Consider the following 23,025-nt stretch of genomic DNA (forward strand, 5'->3'; position numbering starts at 1 on the left):
AGATTATGATGATAGAGAGCTGTTATTAGATGTGGAAGAACAGTGGACAACTTGACCAACATGAGCTCTCTGGCTGGAGGCGAGGTGGCTGGAATGTGATCAGAATGAGGCACCTGACAACCCCACAGGCAAGACAGTGGTGGTCATCATTTGTTTACAACACTGTTTTTAAATCATTTTTGCAAAAAAAAAAACAAAACCCAATTATATTACATTCCTTTCCAAGACAAGCTTCTAGTCTTCATCCACCAAAAGTTCACAGATAACCTAGTTATAGTAGCATGGTTTGATGCACTGAAGGCATGTTTTGATAAACCTTTGCGCAGCTAAGATACTTAATGGGAAAAAAAACAACAACACCACATAAAAACACCTATGCTGGAATGTATAGATGTTTATCCTGAACTATGCCCTGCTGTCCTGAGCCCAGCAGAGTGAAGGCAGTGTGGTAAGTACTTTATCCCTCAAACACTGATGCGATAAGAGAGAAGCCTGTGCAGTCCTTTGTTCACCAGCTGGGAGACTGTGTTAGTCTGTGACTGCTGCTGCGAGATGACTGGTAGATGAGAGAACTTAGCATATTATTAGATGAGCGTTTCATGCAGAGAATCTTACTTCTAAATAATGAGGGTGCCCTGCTCCTGTGTCTGTGATTCAAACATCAAAGGAGCCGCAAAGAGCTGCAGTCAAGCAGACTTTCAAAGTTCTGGGTGGGGACCACAGAGGATATGGGAGTGAAAATGCAACAACAACAAATAAAGGAAACAACTGGTGGGAAATTGTGCTATTATGTAATATAAAAATGAGAGAAAACTTCAAGTTAGGCATAAAATAAGTGGGGAAATTTTAAAAGCCCACAAAGCTTTTAGGGCAAAATGACAGAGAGCTAGCATATTCGAGGGAGAGAAATCCAGAAAATGTAATGTTATAATTAAACGCTAGAGAATGACGTGGTCAAGTTGTTTACCTGTTTCTGGGAATTGGTCGAGTTTAAGGAGTTTTTTTTTATTTAAGTGCTTACTGCACTACATGGGTGTTTGGAATTTCATCTATGACAAGAAGCTTGAAAAGTTTAATATTATATCACACTTTAAAACAGCATTCACTTTTCACAGAATAATTGAAATAAAAAAACAAATCTCTGAGGCCAAGGTAAAACAGAAACCTAACAAAACAAAGTACGTTTCTTAGAACTTATGAACTAAAAGTCCCAGAAATGCAAAGTACACTGACAAATGTGCTGAAACTGAGAAAACGAGCACTTTTTCTTCTTAACAGATGAGACTAAAGACAGCTAGTCATACAACAAGTCTTTTCTTAGAAGAGATAATGTAACAATAAAGATTTAATTGTTTTCATGGACATTCTGTCGACTTTCAATATATATAAGGGATTTCCACATACATATTTCACAAAGAGGTCCAGCATTGCCACTATGCCTAGAGCTTTTGCCACTCCTTTGCCAAATTACAGAACAGCTGTAAAAAAAAAAAAACCCACATGGAACTGCTGTCTATCTGTATTAGCAGAAGTTAAAAATGTAAGTTGAAATAATCAAAGCTTTCCATAATCAAGCATTGCAAATTAAATTGTGGCCTTCTAAAACCAAAATCTTGAGGAAACAGTAGCAGGGATGATACCTGCGGTGGAAACATAAGGCTAAGGTATTATTAGAGAGTTTACAATTTGTTTTTTGTGAAACTTTAATTTTCCTAATTAGTGAGGGGCTAACAGCCATACAAATCTCTGAATCCATACAGTAAAAAACAGGCATCAACACAAAACAAATCAATCAACTGTAAAAATTTTAACAGATAATATAAAAAGCTTTAAATACTGAAACCTTAAGCTAAATGACAATTACTTTGCATTTACCATAAGCATATCCCTCATGGTACGAAGACCTTAAAATGGACCAGTGTCCCACAGGACTGAGCAACATGTCATTCTGCAGAAATAACTCGCAGAACACACAAAACTTCAACATTCAGTCTTCAAACTGCAGGATTCAACTTTTAGTGGGATATTTTAACTGCACAGCATCAGGCCTGATCCACTGAAGTCCAATCTCAAACTATCAGGACTCACAGAATGAGCTATCAAATCCACAGAACATAGAGGTCCCATTTTGAACAACTTAGAAAGCTGAAGTACTGAGGATTTAACAGAGCGTGAGGCGTTTATGACACTCCCGTCTACTTCACATATCGTGCTCACATTCATGTGCCTCCATCTGTAATTACCTTTTATCTGGTGTGGTTTCATTTTCTTTGCTTGCCGGAGCTTCCTGAAGATCTGGGAGGTTGGCAAAGTCATCCTGTTCAGCCAGCCCGATTGCTAGAGACAGAACAACCATCTTCCCCTCACTGGACACACATACAGAGACAAACAAGGGATCACAAGTCCACACACAGGTGGAATATGTGGACAAACGGCGACACACACATATTCCGGGCAAAACACACAGACAGGCAGTGATGGGAAACACACCCAGCACACATTCATTTGGTGTACAAAGAGAGAGTGGGAGAGAGGTGGTAGAACGATGTGAGGACTCTACAGTGTTTCATCTTAGCAAAAACTGCGACCACACCTTTGCAATGCATCTTATAAAAATCTGCATGCAATCGGTAACATCTAGAAAGCAGGAGGTTTTGCCGTTTCATCACTTATGCAAAACAAGTTTTGAGAAGCATCACGTTTTCTTCAGATGTATTTTACAACTAAAGTAGATTATGTGAACGTCAGTAAATCAACATCAATAACGTGAGGATAGGCTTTGTAGTCTCTGGCAGACAAAATTACATGATTAGGAAATATGAATTTCCAACCCAATGGGGTCATTTATGCAAAGAGTTGCTCACATCTTTAAATTTCTAAGTTTAATTTTCCCATTTCTAATGTTTGCAAATATGCTTAGATCAAGTTAAAAAGATCAAGATGTTGCTTGATCTTTTTAATTTTGCAGCTCTGTAGGAATGAGCTATCAAAAGCCACAGAACATATTAATCACTACAAAAATCTTATTCTCACATTTTATGCAATGAGTCGAGCCGTGGAGCCTATGATCACTCAGCATTCTGTGACAATAGGATAAGCAGCTTGTTCTGGAAGGACTGTTTGCTAATGTGCCAGTTTATTTATCACATACTGAGTCCTTAGTTGTTTGATCCTTTAATGCTGAAATTAGAGTGTGTACAATATTTGTAGTTATTTCTAGTTTTATTTGAGATAACAGGTGATGATAAAACTTTTTTCTCCTTCTGGGCAAGAATGGGTTTAGTTTGACTATGAAAACTATTACTAAATGTCAAAGGCAAAAATGAATACAATTAATTTAGATCTAAAATACCAAGTCAGGCCACCACTTGATTATTATGAAATAATAGAAAAATAGCTTTCAGTCTCAGTTATTGTTCATGAATGCCTGCCTGAAGAGACTTAAATATTAAACCCTCATCAGGCTTTAATATTTTATGTAGATTTAATAATAATAATATAGAATAATATAGATTCTTTTATCTATGTTAAAATATAATAGATAAAAGAATATGTCCAGCACTGCACATGTAAATATGGAATAAACACAAACAACCTCTCTTCTATATACAGTATGAGTTTAATACCAAAATCAATTACATATTTCCGTTAAATACTTTAATCAATTAACGTCCTTAGCTAGTAACACTCAACTAAACTATATGTAAAAAAAATGAAAGAATAGCAAAACTAATATATAATACTAAAAAGTAAAAACTAACAAAAAATAAACAATGATATAACATGAAGAATAATACGACTGAGTGACAATGCAGTGACCTCTGACATTTGCAGAGTGTACACTACTTTAAACAAAGCAGTTAAAGCTTTTATAGATACAGAAAATTACAACTTATGTTGTTAAACTCAACGTTTTTGTAGAGGCTATTTACATGTCTTAGAGTAATGATTCAGATAATAACAGATTGTGAAAGCTTTGATAAACTGGACTACTAGATAATTCCTCTTTAAGGGGGTATTACCAACATATGTGTCAAGTATATTGCTTGCTTGGCTTGTGTGCATTCAATGCAAACTTCTAAAAGCATGACTATAACTTTAATGGTCATCAGTACTGGTTTTCCCCTTAGCAGCACCAGAATCTGCTGTTCTGAACTCTGACTGGGGCGACGCACCATGAGAAATCCAGGAACATTTTGCCAGAAAAGAAACCGAGAAAAAAAGATTAAAAACACCAATTTAAGAGGCAATAGTGATTATTATTATTATTTTTTAAATATACTACTTGAAGCTATGAGGAAACAACCCCATATGTTAAATAGCAGTTTCAGAAGTTTTAAAAAGGTAAACTTTGTATTTGAATTCAGCTTGTTTACAGTGTAAATCAGAGCTGTTTGAAAGACTGGGGGAACTAACACCTGATTAACATACTGGCGTTTATTGGCAATGCACACACTTTTTTTAATTGGTTTCAGCCAATAAAGTGAAAGAACCACATTTCACATCACCACTATGAGCTTTCCTCAGGCAGAAAGAAAGAATTGTCACGTTGTCGGAGAGTGAAAGGGACGAAAGAAAAGCTCTGGTAAAATGTAGTAAACTCACATTGTTTGATTATCAGTCAATAACCTTATAAAATATTAATACTATAGGTGGGCTGTTTCCTCCCAAGCAGTTTGCATGATTAAATCCTGGAAAACTCAATAAAACACAACAAAACAGAAAATCAAAACCAATATTTAAATTGTTTTTCTTGAGCTAACTTATCTCTGCCCTGGCATGCCTCTTGCATTAGTCATCCTTAATGATGCTAGGAAACTCCAATGAATGATGGAAACCTAATAGCACAGGGATTTTGTGTCGGCTGGGGAATCAAAGGCAGTTGCTGCTCAGTTTGTGGTAGAACAACCGTCTGGAACTGAAATTCCTTCTTTCTCTTGAAACGGGGGAGGCAGCAAAGGGGAAAACTAGTGCCCGTGGCCTCTCATATAAATAAAAAGGGAAAGTAGTTACAGCAGCCGCTCTGCCAGGCTGCGTATGTGGGGCTGAGGTTCTTCTCCTTTTAACTCCAGGTGATGCTCTCCAGTCCTGGGGCAAACGTTGACTCGGCTACCTCGTGCAGGTAGCATTGGCTGTGGTTCTTCTCCCTCAGTAGAATAGCATCAGCATCAGTTCAGCGATGGAAAGAGGCACAATGTCTCTGTTGGGGAATCTATAATTCAAAGATTTTGCAGAATTTCAAACAAGCCAAGGGCCAAGGCTTATTTCTTGGGAACACAGACGCTTGGTACATAAAAAGTACTCTGAAATTACGACTTTGGCTACAGGGTTTCTTGAATGAAGTAGTCCCTTCTTTTGCCATTGAAGAAAGAAGTTCCCTCCAAGGAGGCAAAGAGTGTGAGACTGGGAGGAGAGTCCAGGAGCAAAAATTCTTTCGAATGGACAGCTGGGAAAGATCCTCTTCCCAAAGTTGTATACTCCCTATGATTTCGTAGAGTCACTTTACTTTATTAATCCCAGAAGGAAAATGAATGTTGTTGTAACTCATACAAAAACAAACAGAATCAAATAGAACCATTATCAGCTTAATTAAAGGTTTATGTCTAATGTATTTTTCGTTTAAAGTAATACTTGCCATCTCACGTTCCTAGCTACAGTAAGTGATATAAGTTTGATACTGAACTCTTACATCACTGAAGAGTGTGAGTTTTTAGTGCTCTTGGTTGAAACAATAATTAATTTAAGGCAGGAAACAAAACTCCCTAATAGTACATTAATCCCTTCACTGATTAAACAAACATCAACAGACATGAAAGTGTGCCTAAAGCTTAGAAGTATGCACAAAATGAAAGTTATTTGATGTTTTCTGCTTATTTTCCCACTGATCTTTCTCTCATCTCTGCAAATATCACATTTCTTTCTTTTCTAGCTGCCATACGCCTTCTATAGTGCACTTCTATCCTTAATTCAATGCTGTTTGTAGAGGACGTATTGACAGCAAGAGGGAACATATTAGTACTCAAGAGGCAATAGCCCACTGGGAACGCATAAACACAACCCTCATGATGCTCATTGATGGACTGACTGAATTTGTATAGATCATAGTAAAAGAAGCGTGCGCCCAAACCAAAGGATGCCGAAATCATTACCACCTAGAGCAGGTCTATCAATATGGAATAAAAGCTTTGTGACACAAGATACAAATGGAAGAAAGCTGCTGGGTTTTTTTGTCCATACCGCAAGTTGACAAATGCATAATATCCCCAATCACCACAGGTGCCAAAAACTAATATATTTGCTCCACTGACATTCATAAAGACAGAGATTGCAAGCAATGAAACCTCAATATGGTTTTCAGCCTGGAGTCAATGTTACTAAGAGAACCGGCAAAAAGCTCAGAACGGAAGAGGTTTGGTTATTGATGCGTGCAAGAGTGTGTGTTTATGGTCAGGAAGGGAGGCCGGTGAGGTACAGCACATCATCTGTAATTTATCATTCAAGTCAAGCAGTGGAGGAGATCTCTCTGGGCTCTGGTACTCAAAAAATCAGGGGCCTCTGTATTCCAATATCTATCCTGCCCACCAGATATTGCATGGAATATTGTTTGACTAAAACATCCGATTAAGGGTTTTCTATACAGTGAGTCTTTAGTATTTTATGTTTGATGTCAGGTTGGTGGTTTGAGTAAAAATATATCTTAATTGGGGAGAGGCAGAGGTGGAATTCGTACCACTGATCTTTGGATTGGCTGCTTCGACATTGCCAAGTAACATTGTGTTGTAAGTTAAATCTAAGATGCTGTGTAACCATTTCCATTGCATGCAATTATATGATTACATGTTGTCAATGTCAGTTCTTTGCTGAGTTCATTATATCAGGTTTTTTGTGTTAGTTTCCAAGCTCATCATGAGTATGTTTACAAAAAGTGAGCCTAGAAGAACAGACCTTATTTTCTGACTTGTAAATATACCAATAAAACAGGTAAACATACAAAAAAAATGTTTTTTTTCAACCACAGTAAACTGGAGCATGAGGCACAAGCTATTTTTCTATAAAGAGGCCATCCTTTGTGTTCTGTGTGCAGCCAGCTGTGAGATGTGTGTGCAGGGACTAGCTACAGAGTGCTGCACAGAAAAAGATTTACTATGATTTATAAAAACACTGAATAGTGCAATCTTTAAGCAAACAAAAACTCAGGGAAATACAAGCTTAATGTAAAACTTAAAACACCAACACAAAATCCATCTCAGCATTTCCAACACTGACAGCGAACTTGTTATTTTCACTGATATATACTTGAAATCACTGAGTCTACTTAAAGTGCATCGTATCTGATCTATTCCCTACATAGAGTTGCACACATTCTCTAACTCTGCACTAAATAATATAATATAATTAATGTATAAGTAAGATGTATGAAGTGAGAATGACAGTACATGATTAAAAGATGTATGACCGGTTTAGTTTATCTTGTCCTGTTTTTTTTGTTTTTCTTTTTTACAAATTAGCACACACTTGCTTGGAAAAGCTTAATTTCTTACATTTATCCTATAAATTATGAAACAACACTTACATTAATTCCTAACATTCAGAAAGCAATATGTTTAGGTTTTCGTCAATGCCACATTCTACTTAAATGTTTGGTTAGTTAAACATCAAAAATACATTGAAGATGTTATTTGGTATTGCCACGTTTTAATGATAAAACCAAACTGAAACGACTCGATCAACTCTATTTGAAGGACTTAGCAACTTTACTACTGCTAGTTGCCAGGTTATAAGTAAACAAATCAACAAATGAATAAGTACAAATAAAACTTTTAAATCAGTGGAGAACTTCATGACACTTACAGGAATGACTTGACGTCCAGACCTCTGTGACGAATCTGCTCCATCATGTGGTCCCAGCTCCCTGGATTTGACCGTGATCGGCCAGCCCCTGTCCCTCTAGACCTGGACGCTCCAGCCGGACTCCCCCGGACCCCCCGCGGGCCCCCACGGTGGCCCCCGCCGCCTGGGCCTGTGTGCAACTGACCCAGGCTCTGTGAGGTGACCGGGGGGTCATTGGGACCCGGAGGGGGCTGGTGGGTGAGGGGCTGTTGGAGGCTCTGCTGGCGGACAAGAGGGCGGGGACGCGCGACAGCCGATGACGGGATGTGCTCCAGAGTGGAGGCAGACGAGAGGGAAGCATCCCCGAAACTGAGCGGAAAGATGGGAGCAGGAAGGAAGCAGATGGACACAAGAGGGCAGAGCTTAGAATTAGACACAACATGGATTGAAAGGTGCAAACAGAAAGCGCAACAAATGGGAGCATGTGATTGCTGATATCAAAAAAAATGTCAGTAAGGAAAAAGGGCAAAAATGCAGAGAAAAGAAAAAGAACAACAGAAAAATTGCTGTTATGTGTGGTGCCCAGATAAAGACTGATGCTTCAACGTTCGAGGTTCGGCTACATAAAAGTGCATGCGTGTGTGTCAGTGGAAAAGCATGTAATGTAAACATTCAATTTTCTTTCCATTAAAATTGTGTCAAAACAAACCCTTGCAAAATTGAACCTGAGTTAAACTGAAGTATCACTATCATTTAGCTGGAGCTTCCATCTGTAGCACTAAGCTGTGGCTGGACGTTATCGCTCTCTCTAATTAGCTTTGACCTACTTCTACCTTCTTTACTTGATGACTTTTGCTTCCATCCGTCTTTCTCTAAGGTCCTTTTCCTCTCCTCCCACTCCTCCTTTTTACCTTTGCGCTCCAAGACTCAGCAGTTCCTCATCACTCCCCTGTCCATTCATCTTTTCCCCACCCTCAGCCCTCTCATCACTCCATCTCCCCACCGCCTTCAATCACTGCTCTTTAATTCTGTCCTCTAATTATTGGTCTCTTTCTCTCATACTCGTGTAATGCTGCTGCTCTTCTTATACTCCCCTCAATCACAGCCATGCCTGATAACTGTAAGCCTGTGCTAAACAGCTCAGTTTGGAGCTAAAGCGCTGAGGGAGGATTTACGACCTGGACAGGAGCTGTGTTAGCGGAGTTCTTCGGCATTAACTCGGCCTTAACCTCGATGGAGCGCCAGAGGAAAAACACCCAGAGGTGCTAAGCAAAGCTGCATCTAGTAAATACAGGAGCTCTTATGTAAACATGGACACAAACACACACATTTGTCTAATTCAACTGATGGGCTTTTTTTATTGGTATTTATTTACTTGCACCCAATCGTGAAACTTAATACATGTGGATGAATATATCCACATGTATTATATATTTATTCAATTCAGCTTGAATTAAGTAATATAGCTAATAACATCATTTTTTTTAATTTTTAAGTTTTCAGGTTTAAACTGAGATCAGACCACGCTTGAGACAATTTGTACCCACGTAGACAGCTAATATTTACAGTGATCTTTGAAAATCGGCTCATATTTTACAGTTATTCTGGTTTGATCAAAAGTCATAAGTAGCTATGAATTATTGGCATCAAGTAGCGCAAATGAGACTAGAACCACAGCTGATGGAAATGGGGTGTAATCTAAAGTCTTTTTCAATTCAATTAATTTATGTCAGAATGCTGCTATGTTTATGGTTCATTTATAAATACATCAAATTACTTAACAAACAGGAAAACTTACACAAGTAGGAGGTTTATAATCTGAGCATAAAATAGTGTGTACAAACTGATAAATGGTATATTACATTGGCACATAATATAATATGATAAAATAAAAGAAAAAATGCATTTCTTAACCCCAAAAGAAAAGCAAAAACTGGTGGTGTTTTGCTTTATTCATGTGGTGACTATAGTCTTGGTTTGAAACAGAGAGTTATTTAAACACCGAGGCTGTTTCTGAAATTTCCGACGTTCGGCTACAAGCGTTCAAACCGGTGCAGATGGCAAAGTTATGTGGACCCACACACAAGCTGACGGTAATGGATAAATTAGACCTCAGGGTGGTTAGTCTGAAAGCATCAAACAGTCACAGCCTCTTAAGGCACATGTACCGTTCAGAAATACCTATAAAACAAACACTGACCTTACATTTTTATGCATGCATATGTAAACAGATTATATAGTCTGACAAGTTCTGTTGAAAGGACCACCTATCTCTGACAGTAGATTAAACAAAAATAATCTTCTGTTTTGGATACTGTGCTTTTGAGATTATAAAAATGATCTAACTAAGGAGCTTTGTGTCAATGTTCCTTGTTGGTAGCATCAGGACGATGACGGAGTCAGAACTGCACCTGCAGAGATCCAAATGATGCCCTCAATAGAGGTGACACCACATTATGATGTCGGACCACACAGCTGGGCCTCTCTTGGCAGCAGTTCAAAGTGGGCAGTGATGATGGAACGAAGGTTTCCTACCTGCGGTCTCAACCTCAGGTAGGACACTTTTCCAAATCTCCTAAAGTTAGGACAAATATTTACAAAATCCAGATCATGTGGAGAAAGTATTTAATTAAAAACGAAGTTTCAATTCTGAGAACTAACATATTTTTATAACATATTTGGCTCATTTCATTGCTTGTGCAGTTTAGGCCACAGAATAGAGAAAATAAATAGCAGAACAAAATCTTAAATGTCTCTGCTAACTTATCAGAAGTTTCCAAAGCGTTGACATCATCATCTGGGTTTTTTACCTTAAAGCGGTGGTTATCATCCTGTATGAAAACGTCTGATGACTTTGATTACATTATTAAACAATTCTTACATATTTTTTCTCTCAATATTGTGCAATTTAGCAAATAGAAATAATTTTGGTGATTCTAACTGACTTAAAACAAGAGAAATATGATCTGATTCAACTTCAAACTGCAAGAAAAATGTGTTTATGTGTTTTTTTTATTGTATGTAAACTTCTGGTTTCATCTGTAAATGAAATAGAGAGCAGTCGTATTGTATTACAATTTACGTATCAGTAAAAGGATTGAGTTATTGATGAAATATAGTTGTTCATCTAGAATAAAAAAAACCCTCTCTAACAGAAATAATGTAAAAAAAGGCATAACGTATAACAACAAAAATACAGATTTGTTTGCTCAACTTAATTAAGAATACTTAATATTTAGAATAATTTAAGAGCAATTTCTTATAAATGGCATGCTTTACCAAAGAATAAGTTGCTTTCTTCAATATTCTTCAGTGCCACTGAGTTCAAATGTGAGAAACACAAAAGTTAAGAATACAGCAACACTTGGAAAAAAAATAATTACAGTACATCTGTATTTAAGTGCGCAAACCAAAACAAAGAAACGCTAAGATCAAAATGAACAATAAATAAAAAGATCAACCGACAAGTTTTACATTTTGAAATACTTATAGGTGCAAAAGTCATGTTATCTTAAGTGACATAATGAAAAATTAATAAATCTGTCTGGATTGATGGTGACATTAGTCCAGACATCTGGGAGCCAGTCTCTGGGCTGATAAATTGTGCTGGTCTGTCCAATGACACAAATCTGACACAGATTTTTCTCATTTGGAAAATGTATTGGTAATAAAACAGATACCCCATTCCTTATAGGGATTTTCTGTGTCTATTCATCTGTTAAGACGGCGTACGTTTTTGTCGTCTTTTGAATAATATATGTGGCAACAGCCACTTATTCAGAAGCCCGAAGCAATGAGCACTTTTGATCTGCCAAATCCCATTAGTGACTTAGAGGGTTATTTTCAAATTTCTTCTTGCTTGAAAGTCAATTAAGATGACCATAAACCTTGAATGATTTCGTAATTATCGGAAATTGAGGAGGGTGAAAAAACAACGAGACTGCAAAAAATAAAAAAATTAAAATCCTGACAGGGAAGAGTGAAAAGAGAGTGTAGGAGAGGCAGAGGGAGGAGAGGGAAATGCCCAAAAATAGATACCAATTCCAAGAGGAGAAATGGAAATACAAAGAAACCAAAAAAAAAGGAGAGCAGAACAAAAAGACAAGTGATGTGGGAAAAGGCATGTCACAACTTCATTCATGAAATTCAAGTTAAGATGCAGATATGTAATCTTACAGCTTATCAAAAATGTACACACACAAAGTTAAAACAAGATACAAAATCAATTAAGTTCACTTAAACAAGTTGAAAGCTTTGTTATTATCTATGCAAAAGAGTCGAGCAAAGACATGCAACTACTAGAAATTCAGAAACAATTGCTTGGCATTTCTTTCATGGAATGATAAAGCTAACTGCATAATTGGTGAGTGATGTTCGTGTGAGACTTTTTTTTATTTTACATCTGAGTGTCTCGATTGTTTAACAGATGAGTTATGCAGCTACACATGATTTAATCATCATGTGTGGAGTGTCTTCAGTCCAGTAAAGGGGAAAATAGTTGTTCTAAAGTAAGTTTCTACTCTGCTTATTTAACCATCTCAAGGAGACAGAGTATTATAATGAAGAATTGCATAATAACAACTGAAAGAGACGTTTACATGCATACTTTACCTGCTTTTAAAATTCCTTCCAGAAACTTTTAATACTTTTAATATTGTGATTGTTAAAGAAATGTAAAAAAAGGAAGAAAACAATTAAAGTAAGTATGAGTACTCTATGTGGGTGCATTGTTTTAGCAAAATGGTATTTCCTGTGGACATGATCGACCTTTTCAAAAAAAACCAAGAAGCTGCTGCATCATTCTCAATCAAGCCTTATGTGCAAACTAGACAACGAAACAGAGAAATGTTAGGAAGTAATGCAAATCCATGCATTGCGTCCAGCGCAGAATTTTGTTAAAAAAACAAAAACAAAAAAGCAATCAAAGTTTAAACAACTTATAATTACAAATGTGATAGTCACCCACATATGTTGCCCACAACTCATAAATAAGATAATTTATGTTGAGTGAATAATTAAACTAAATTATGTGTACATTAATATTTGTGTAGAAATTTTATCTTAAAATTTGATATTTAAGTTTCTGTGGAAATAATTATCTTGTGTAAATGGGACAACTAACTCGTAAACATTATATACAAACTGGAGTAAATTCTAAAAATGTCATATGAGTAACAAATATCTCTTAAAACAGCACAGTGATTACAAATTGCATATTACTACCCAGGGAGGATTTGTTTGTGATAGTACAAAGAAGAAAACATTGCAATGTGTCTAAATAAAGTGTAAATGAGACTGAAAATATAGACACATTGTTCAGAAAAAGTCATCAACTGATCTTGAAACGTGGTTTTCTGGGTTGATTAGATTACATTAGATGTGGAAATCTCTCATCTGCATGAGATGTGGTCAGAAATAGACTTTTACAAATATAACATGCATTGATTACAAGTACACTGTTTTTATTTTGAATATTACTGGTGCGGTTTCTGGTGCTAATTCTAGCTGCAACAGCACCACCATGCATGATTCATTGTTAACTCAGGCTCTCACCACACTGAAGGCCCAAAACTGACACAGATGATAATGTACATAAAACAAAGGCATTTTGATACAAGCTAAAACAAACATATCAGTGTATATCCAGTGTTAGTAGGGTATGCTTCTAAAGAAAATAAGGCATTGTTTTACCAATTTTACCAAAGCCTACATTGAAAAATGAATGAAGAATTATAATATAACCTTTCGTGGTAGTTAAAATGCAAATTCTCATTTTGGTTTGATAAACACAGTCAGAGCTTAAATGACCACAAATGAGCAGACATTCAGTTTCTCAAATCTTCAGGTAGTGTTTATTTTATTCGATAATCTTGATACTCTTTATTTCAATCTGGAGATCAGTCAGAGCCGACTTGTCATGTAAACGTAGCTTTACCTTAATCTTTGAGAGCACATGCAGGTGTTCCACTCATGCTACTTTTGCAAACTCATGTCTGTGATATCCAAACCATGCTCCTGTTGTGCCCACTGTAGCCCCTCATGCGTACCCCATGTCACCATGCGCCACTCACTTGCTAAACCGCAGGGCTCCGGCATGCATGTGGCTCTGGAGGGTCTGCCAGCGCCCGGCCTTGCTGCCCCCCGTCACCATGCTCCGAATGCTGTCGCTGCGACTTGGCCCTGCTCCTGTACTGGAGCAAGCGCCACCCCCGCTGTCACTGGCCCCTGATGAGGGTCCAGCTGCGCCCTGCCCACCCTTATCCGCAGCCCCACTGGAAGATATGATGTGGGACCACGGACAAACAGACACGGTTGGACGAGAAGAAAGGATCAAGAGAGGATTGACGAGAGACAGACGCACAAACGTACAAGGCCGGAGAGTAAAAGAGTTTTCAGTTAAGTTAGTTGAAGTGGTAAGAGTAAATTTCATGAGACTCAAATTGTATCTTTTGATTCTGGTAAAAAGGTAGGTACATCTTCTTTCAATGTCACAGTCTTATGTAGCAGGACTTTATAACAATTATCAGCTTCTTCCCAGATCTTAAAATCAGGCAAACACAACCACAGATGACTCAAAAAATATTCCACCTAGCAAACACTAACCCAAAGCTCAGAAATGGAACCTGAAAACCTAAAACAAACCTCAGGATCATTTAGCAGCAATCACCTGAAGCAATCATCTTTTTTCTTTTTTCTTTTTTATTTGTCTCATAGTTGGTCTCACACATTGAAAAGAAAAGTTTCGGTCCACAGGTTATCATTGGTTTGCCTTATTCATTTTGACATGTAGGTGATTTTCATCTCCTGTAAGCAGCTGCAGGTTTGCTGCTGTTTCTGGAATCATACTGCTCAAGTATGACCCAGTTTTGTGGCCAAGCATGAGCTGTTAGATGGCGTCACATTTTACTCTGCATTACTCTAGGAAACTGAGGTGTTCATTGTCGATGGATGGAATTCAAGGCGCCTTGCTACAAAGCAAGCAGAAAACAACTTGGATTTTGTTATCAGCTTGTAAATTGGTTTGAAGTGTGTAGCCTAAAATGCTTACTACAGTCTTCACCCAGTGCAAAAACTAACTTAGTTGCACAGTGTTAGAAACAACTTCCTGTACTTTCTTCCTGTAGTTTTTTAAAATCATAAAATCATACGTTTTTTTTTTGTTTTTTTTTGTTTGTTTTTTTGCACAAACTGTACCACAAATATTAACTATGGTAACTGAGATCTGTAGAATACTGGATATAACTTAGAACTTTCAATAGTTTTCTGAATAATATGTGGTCTAAATCTTGGTGAATTTGCTAGAATATCTGGTTCCTACAACGTTGCAGATTTGTAAATATCCTTTTCCTGTGATCATTTTTTAACTCCGATTTGTTCATATAATCCTTCTCAGATTTAAGGGTGGAAGCAGCCATTTTATAAAGATCTAAGCTGATGCAATAAAAAAGTTTCCCCAGTCCTTACAGATTTCTTCCATTTTTACTTCATGTGAGGATCTTTCTAAAATTTTCAGATCGTCATATGATTTTTAATATCTGTGTAAATAATTTGTGTAAAAATAAATAAAATAAACTATAGTTTTCAAATAAGTTCTTTCATTAAGAAAAACAGAAAAACTATCGAAACCAAGAATAGGAAAGCAATATCCCCTTAACGCTTTACTTAGTTCTTGAAAGATGACCAATAGCATGGCTCAATTGTTTGTAAGTGGTTACATTTACTTGATTTTAAGATGATTTTGCTGTCACAAATGTAGAAAATTTCAACTGAAAGAAGGTGTACTTACTTTTTTTTACCACCACGGTATTTTAAAACTAGAAGCATTTAAAAAGTAGCTGATATTTTGTATTCTGTAAACGATTACAAGCAGAACGGAAGTTTTACAAAATTTTTCCACAGAGACTCTTCTGTGGGGACATGTGGGAAACTTAGGATTTTCCAAGCTCCACAGTTCTCAGGGATTTGCTCATAAATAAAGAGAAATGGGCCAATTTCACCACGCAAAGCTGTGGCGATGATTGACCTGCTGGCTGGTTGAAGTGGGCAGCACGGCTTCGTAATTATGCCGATGCATCGTTCTGGGGTTTCAAGGCTGCATATGCAGGTGATGAGAGCACACAGCACTAATGTCTGTAATCTCACACACCTGCAACACTTTAATCTAATGCTTACCACCAAAGACTCCCTGTAAGAAAAGAATACTCATTACTCAGCATGCTACGAATCCACACCTGCTGACCTGGATGGAGAGCCACAGAGACGAGTACAGACTGAACGCTGACTTTAGTACGGGACCTTTGGAGTAAAAACAAACCACACGACAACAGCTGCACAACAGGAGGGTGTCTCTAACATTTAGACAATAAGCATTTTACTTAGTGAAGGGGTAGCACATTTAGAGTTATCTTAAGGAAGATCTCTAGTCATTTTTCTTGCCTTCCAATTGACCTCTAAATTGTATATTTGTTCTGCAAAAACAAAAAAAAGCCTGCCGCAGTGATTTAACATGTGGATAATGGATCACTTCAGAAATGACGCTCTCACCAGTTAATAAATGCCAATCAAAGCTAAGCACTCACATTGATAGCCTAATGCAACGCCGTCATAACAAAGGCTGCAATCACCACTCCTCGCTGAGTTTACAATATTTTCGGCGTCAGTGCACAGACGGCGTAATTGATCACCTGGAGGTTTTGAAAGAGCCAAGTGAGTTGTAATTAGAGAGGATAAGAATGAGCAGGTTCACCTGATGCCTCGGTGATCGTGTGAGATGCATCTAAATGATGGAGTGGAGGCTGATACGTAGCAGACGTTTTAACCATCCAAACACTTAATTGCTCTGCTGTTTACAAAAGAGGCACTATTTTTGGAACAGAGCTCCATCAGACTAGACCCAGGAGGGCTATCAGGAGGCCTTATAGCATTTAGAGTACTACGAGCTACAGTGGGAGTACTTACAACAAGCAGAAAACACAGAGCGAGGGGAGGAAGAGGTGAGACGGGAAAACATAAAGACCTCACACATACAAACAGAGAAATAAAAAGAAACTGTGAAAAGCAAAATTAAAGAACAGCTTAAAGAACAGATGGATATTTCAAGAAATGTGCACATTTGTTTTCTGGTGGAGAGCCAGAATATAAGATTGATTGTAGAACTTTGGCCAGCTGCTTGGTATACTTGGCATGAAGACTAGCAACATAACAGGAGAACTGTTCAGAGGGAACAAAATCCTTCTGCCAAAACTTCCTACAAATACTAGGTTTTGTGTTCAGCTAGAAAACAAACAAACAAACAAACAAACAAACAAACAAACAAATAAATAAATAAATAAATAAATAAATAAATAAATAAATAAATAAATAAATAAATAAATAAATAAATAAATAAATAAATACTTGAAATCTGCACAAATGATGCTTGGCTAGATTAAAATATTGAAAGTATGCAGAGGTTCTCGAAAGTGTACACACTCTGGTTAAAATTGCAAATAATATGATAAATAGTTTCAAAATCTGTATCACTTTATGTGATATTTATCTTGCAAAATTCAATTGAATAATAAAATCTTTAGCAAAAAGAAACAAGCACTAGTAACCTGGATTATGTAAGCATTCACATAAAAACTAACTTTGCTGAAATACTTTTTAATTCAGCATTTAGAGTTGAGTTCAAACGTAATAAACATGAAATAAAGTTTGTCTCCAAGGACGCATCATTTGTATCCCATGTCACAGTCAATCTGGACACAGAACATTGAAAACAATACTGACGTTGAAATAGCTGACTGAAAGAGACGACTGAAACTGGTCAGGAAACCTGCCAGGAGGTCAGCCTCATAGAACAGTTTGCTACAGTCTGATAAAATATTGGAGTCAAAAAGGTATGTTTGGGGGAAAAAACAACAAAAATACAATTTATGTTTATTCAAAAAACATTGTAATCACAGTGAGACATGGCAGCATCATGCAGTGTGCTTTGTTTGATCTCAGATCTCAGAACTTTAACAGTGGCGTGTACACTTTTGAGAGTCACTTAAAATTTGAAAACAGTTGAAGGAGCTCCGAGTGAATAACAATAATTTTTATTTGTGGTGTAATTTCCCAGAAACTACTGGGTTTAGATCTTGGGGCTGCCATAATTTAAACACCTGGAAGACTCAGAGAGCTTATTTGTTTCCAATCTTCATGCTAAAGTCCTGTAATTTGTTTGCTGTAGCTTCATATTTAATTAAAAACATTTTGTAGAAGAGAAGCATTAATTCTCAGATCTAACTGTCCTCCAGAAAACCAATAACAACACTTCTGCAAATGTCAAGCTCTTTGTTTAATCTGACCAGAGACATTTTTTAAAAAGACAGTCAACCCTCAGTGGAGAATCTAATTGCTTATAATTATTATAATTGAGCAGATACGGAGTTTTGAGATGAAATTAATTGACCCGTTGAATAAAATATGAGGAAAATGTAAAACAGTGAAGTCTGCTCTGAGGGTTATCTGTCTCCATGAAATCTCTCAGGTTGCAGGTGAAAGCCAAAGAAGGTCTGGTGAGGCTCACAGGGCTGTAAGCAATGGGACTGTCAACCATTTTCATTTGCAGGGCATGTATGCTTTACTGAAGCAAAATAAAATGTTACTGTAACAATCCATTGTCCGTGGATATGCATTTCATAGAAAATGTTTCCCTGTCAAGCCTGAATCTGTGATTCTTGAATAAATTGAATTGGAAATTTCTTAGCTGTTGTTAGGTGTTACAGTTTTATTGTAGATTTCTGGTGTCATGTATGGGATCAGTGAATTATGTTGACTATTTTTGTCCTATAGGAACAACACCTTCGAATATAAATGCCATTTAAACAAATGGTTGTGTGTCTGATAGTGTTTGAGCAGTCCTCAGAATCACAGCAATATTAAGGGATGGAGCTGCACATCTCTATCAGGTGCTGCATGGCCAGCAGCGCATACTAAACACCACTGCATGCCCAAATGTAGAAACATGAGGATTATCAGGGATGAGAGGAGACTGCTGTTAAAAGACAAATGGCCAAGCAGTGTTACAAAATGAGTTTTTTTTTTTTTTTTACTCCTCTGCGGGATATTACAGTGACCTTTTAAATGTTCAGAATGATGAATTGACCATCATTTGAATTAGATTTGAAGAAAATGTGGGTATTTTGTCAGCCATGAGCAGCAAAACACTTGAATAAAATAACTCTTTCTCTGTTGCAGCCCCTGTTGATGACAGCCCTGCCCAGACTGAGGGGTCCCTTACCAGCCACGACCAGGACTCACTTGGGAGTGAGGCGAGGGTCTCCGTAGGGAGCATAGGGAGACATATTCAGGAGGAACTCCTTGGGCGGGTAGGAGCTCCACCTCTGCTGCACGTTGCTGCTGTCATTGTTATTCCAAAAGTCTCTGTCTAGATCGCTGCAGCCAGAGAGAGACAGCAAAAGGTTAGACATCTGAGAGCGTCAAACAGTGACAGGCAGCTATAAAGAAAGAAAACATCTACAGATGAGTGAAGTGTCTAAAAAAAAAAAAACAGCATGGAGAGAAAGGATGTGATAAACAGGGAAAAGTAAACAATAATAGTAAGAAGTAATAATAACATAAAAACCGGAGTTGATGTTTGATGTTGAACATAATGACAGTAAGGGCTGGAGCAATTAAAGAATATGATGATGGAGGATGAAGATTGCTGTCAGGACTGTTATAGAACATTAGAAATAGAAAAATACAGACCAGAATAAAACCATATGGTTAAAAATTCAATTAAAACAATCATCACATATAAGTAATAATATGATGCTTTTCTGAAAAAAAAAAAAAAAATCTGTAATATAATAACTGCTTAGACATTAAACATTAGAATTATGAAATATCTTCACAAAAATCACACTTATTATGAAACAGACTTAGAAAATTTAAAAACAGCAACCAAAGAACAAACTCTGTGGCTAATCTAATTTGTTGTATACAACGAACCTTAACACCCATATTTTTTACTCTTGTTATTTTTTTAAAAAAAAGATCACTTTACAGTACTTTTTAAACCAACCCTAACCTATTCCAGATAAAGATCCTATTATTATAAATTAGCCGCCCATAAGCTCCGCTTTCTTGTTTTAATGTAACCGTCCCTCAGCCGCATGAAGTGTGGCTGTGTGTCTTGCTCAAGGACATTTCGACACACAGAGCCAACAGTCTTCCAATTAATGGATGGATACTGTATTACTAATTTACAGCTCCCTATTAAAAGACTGAAAATTATGAGAAATTTCAATAAAGGCCATTTGATCATGAATCAGTGATGAGTATTATTGCTGTAATTGAGGAGAACGTATAAAATTTCAGAGAAAGAAAGACAAAGGATGTTGTCAGTTTTCAGCAGTCTCAACTGTAGTAACATTAATATTGTGAAAATATTAAATTTTTTAAAATCACTGCAATTTATCTTCTCGGATATCAGATGTTTCCAATAAATGGAAGTAATGATTATTTTTTCCAATATGTACTACATTCATGCTTTGTGTAGGTGTTTGCTTGAACATTTCTTTGTGGTAACAATGTTGATGGGTGTAATTCATATCTTTTAAGAGGCATTTTATGTTTCTTTATAAGGTGTACTGCTGTTGAGTTTATGGCTTGCCAGTACCTCCCAGTCATTAGCAAATAACTTATTCTATAATTGACTCTTTTTTAGTGTTTTTAATTGGATTGGATGTTAGGAATTTGGAGAAAAAAAAGACGTACAGACCATTTAACAGATTATTCACTTGTCACATAGGCCTCACATCGATGTGTTAGAGATTTGTACAACAAAAGCCTGGCAGTCTCTCCTCATGGTTGTCACCAGCTTGGTAAAACGCTCCTGTGGGATAGATTCTATTTCTCAACCAGCATTTGTTGAGCTTATGTTCGTCATTCTGGCTTGAACAGAACGCCAAAGCTGATCCCACAACTGCTTAATGTGGTCGAGGTCTGGACTGCAAGCCGTTCTTCCTCTCTACCTCCAAATTCTGGAGCACTGACATCTTGACGAATATTACAGTCCCAAGGAGTGGGGATACGAGATTGTCACTGGGTTTTTGAAAGATTGTCTCAATATCTCCCTGCATTAGGAGTGAATTCAATGATGACAGGCCTTTTTCTTCGGTTTGGGAATTGTTTATTTCACTAAAAGCTGTTTGGCATTGATAGAGAGCATTTGGCAAATCTTTCTGTGCAGCTCAACCCATAAATGCATTTCCCTTCCAGATGTGGCACTATTTGAAGGGAAATAAACTGGCTATACAGTGGTATCAACTTCACTGCCAAGAAATGTTATAAAACAAAAAACAAACAAACAAAATATTTCATTCCTTTTTGCTCTAAATTGAACTGACCACTCAGAGAGATCTTCACATGCTAGAGGCGACACTCAATTTAAAAGATCTGTTAAAGATGCATGAGCACTGCTGCAGCAACAGGGGAAGTTTATTCAAAGTCATATTGTTACAGGAGAATTCAGCCATAGTTTTGTTTAGAAAATGTTTTCCATGATCCCGCTGACCACTGTTCTGCAGACAACTTGACAAAACTAATTTCTCTACACTTTGTGCCGTAAGATTTTTTTTTTTTAAATTGATCGTCCTTGAAAATGTATTTCTACTTAAACAGTATCATTTTATGGCGGCCCTTCAGCACCATGCAGGGAGCAATCACATTACATATACACTATTACTATACATTAGCTCTGCAATCATGGTCATTTCCACACGTCCACATCTACTCCCTCTCTGACACCTACTTGATGGCTTTATTTTCTCCTCGACCTCTCACAGAATCTGGAGAGCTGGCAGCCTCCATCCCCGGTTTATTTCTTTTCCCCTGAAAAGACATTAAGCAGAGACACGGAGACAGAGAGGGACAAGAGAGAGACAGACCTTAGAGACATGCTGCCAACGATTTGTACAACTGCATTTTTTTTTTGCAAGTGAAGTGTTCATTATGTAGGCTTTAGGACGGCATCAGATTCCATCAAGTGTGGCACAAAATGATAAATGAGAGAAGAGTAATAGATCTGGTTGGATGCCAGGCTGGCGGCACGCTTCAGAGGATCAAGGTGACGAGAGACCACTTCACTCTAATGAGATGCAAAAACACAGTCTGAGATGAATGAAACATGCACAAACACATCTTTACAGAGATGAAACAAAATGCTATCCAATCCGTCTGTAAATCAGACACCCATAAGTCAGTCAATATTTAAACTCCATGGGATGTGCTCAAAAAACCCTTCAGATGTAGAACAGCATCAGGTATCTCCCTGCTTTTAAACCCTTATTCTATGTTTACATTTTACACTAAAAGTCTTAAAATAAAATCTAACGTTGCAAAAAACGGTATTAAAAAATTGGAATAAAAAATTTTCAGGGCTAACGGCTCTTTTTGCGACTTACTGGGTTTTGCTTTCAATGCTAGTTACAGTCACTGACCTGCATATTTTACTGAACTCCATGTTCACTGAACTCTTGAGGGCTGAAATACAAAACCTTTTCTTACTGAGTTATTCAGGCCTTTTTTACTCAGCGTGTCGACCGTAATCAGAGAAAGAGAGAGAGGGAGAGAGAAATGTATCATGTAGTTTTTGTAAAAAAAAAAAAAAAAAAAAATGTTTCTACAGTAAAATAGAAGGAAGTAACCTTCTGGAGCTGAACCTCATGAGGGACTTCTGCTACATCTGTTGGTGTAATTAAACCTTTTCCTCATCAACTTGAAGTTTAAATTACATACGACACTTTTGACATCATTTTACATCTATATTCTACAAATACTCTATGATGCATGTCTGATGATTCAAATGTAAAGGGGTTATATGACCAACAGCAAAGATTAACAACAAAAGGTGCATTTATGAGGGAGGGTTATGAGAATTAGAGACATGATATGTGTTAATAAATTAGAGAAATTAGGCATGACTGTAAGTATAAGTGGCTGTAAGTATAAATGAAGTTGTTGAATAATTTTCTGCCATGTGAAAGACATACATTATTGAAATTAATTCTACATGCACCATATCAAAGTGTTTCAACATTTAACTTAAAAATGGCACAATAAGATTTAAAATGCATTTTTTCTGACATTTCTACATCATTTCAAAGACAGATTGTCTGAAGAAATGCTTCCAAACATCTGTCCCAGTTTTAAGTCTTCTCT

At 37.1% G+C, this 23,025-nt stretch overlaps 1 protein-coding gene across 3 annotated transcripts in view; it reads right to left on the reverse strand.

The window, feature by feature from the left end:
• The window catches only part of syt7b (synaptotagmin VIIb), a 100,672-nt gene that overhangs the window by 24,524 nt on the left and 53,123 nt on the right, over positions 1-23,025 (reverse strand). Inside the window, exons 3-6 of one of the 3 annotated variants that reach the window (XM_044100270.1) lie at positions 21,617-21,696; positions 19,120-19,254; positions 7,852-8,199; positions 2,244-2,366 (exon numbers count right to left, since the gene is read on the reverse strand). In XM_044100270.1, coding sequence (XP_043956205.1) covers positions 2,244-2,366; positions 7,852-8,199; positions 19,120-19,254; positions 21,617-21,696 — 686 coding nt within the window. Of the gene's footprint in view, positions 1-2,243; positions 2,367-7,851; positions 8,200-13,901; positions 17,242-19,119; positions 19,255-21,616; positions 21,697-23,025 lie in introns of those variants that run through there. The other 2 variants (XM_044100285.1, XM_044100277.1) reach the window with 2 other exon arrangements.

This window comes from Gambusia affinis, linkage group LG02 (genome assembly GCF_019740435.1).
Source record: "Gambusia affinis linkage group LG02, SWU_Gaff_1.0, whole genome shotgun sequence".
NCBI lineage: Eukaryota > Metazoa > Chordata > Actinopteri > Cyprinodontiformes > Poeciliidae > Gambusia > Gambusia affinis.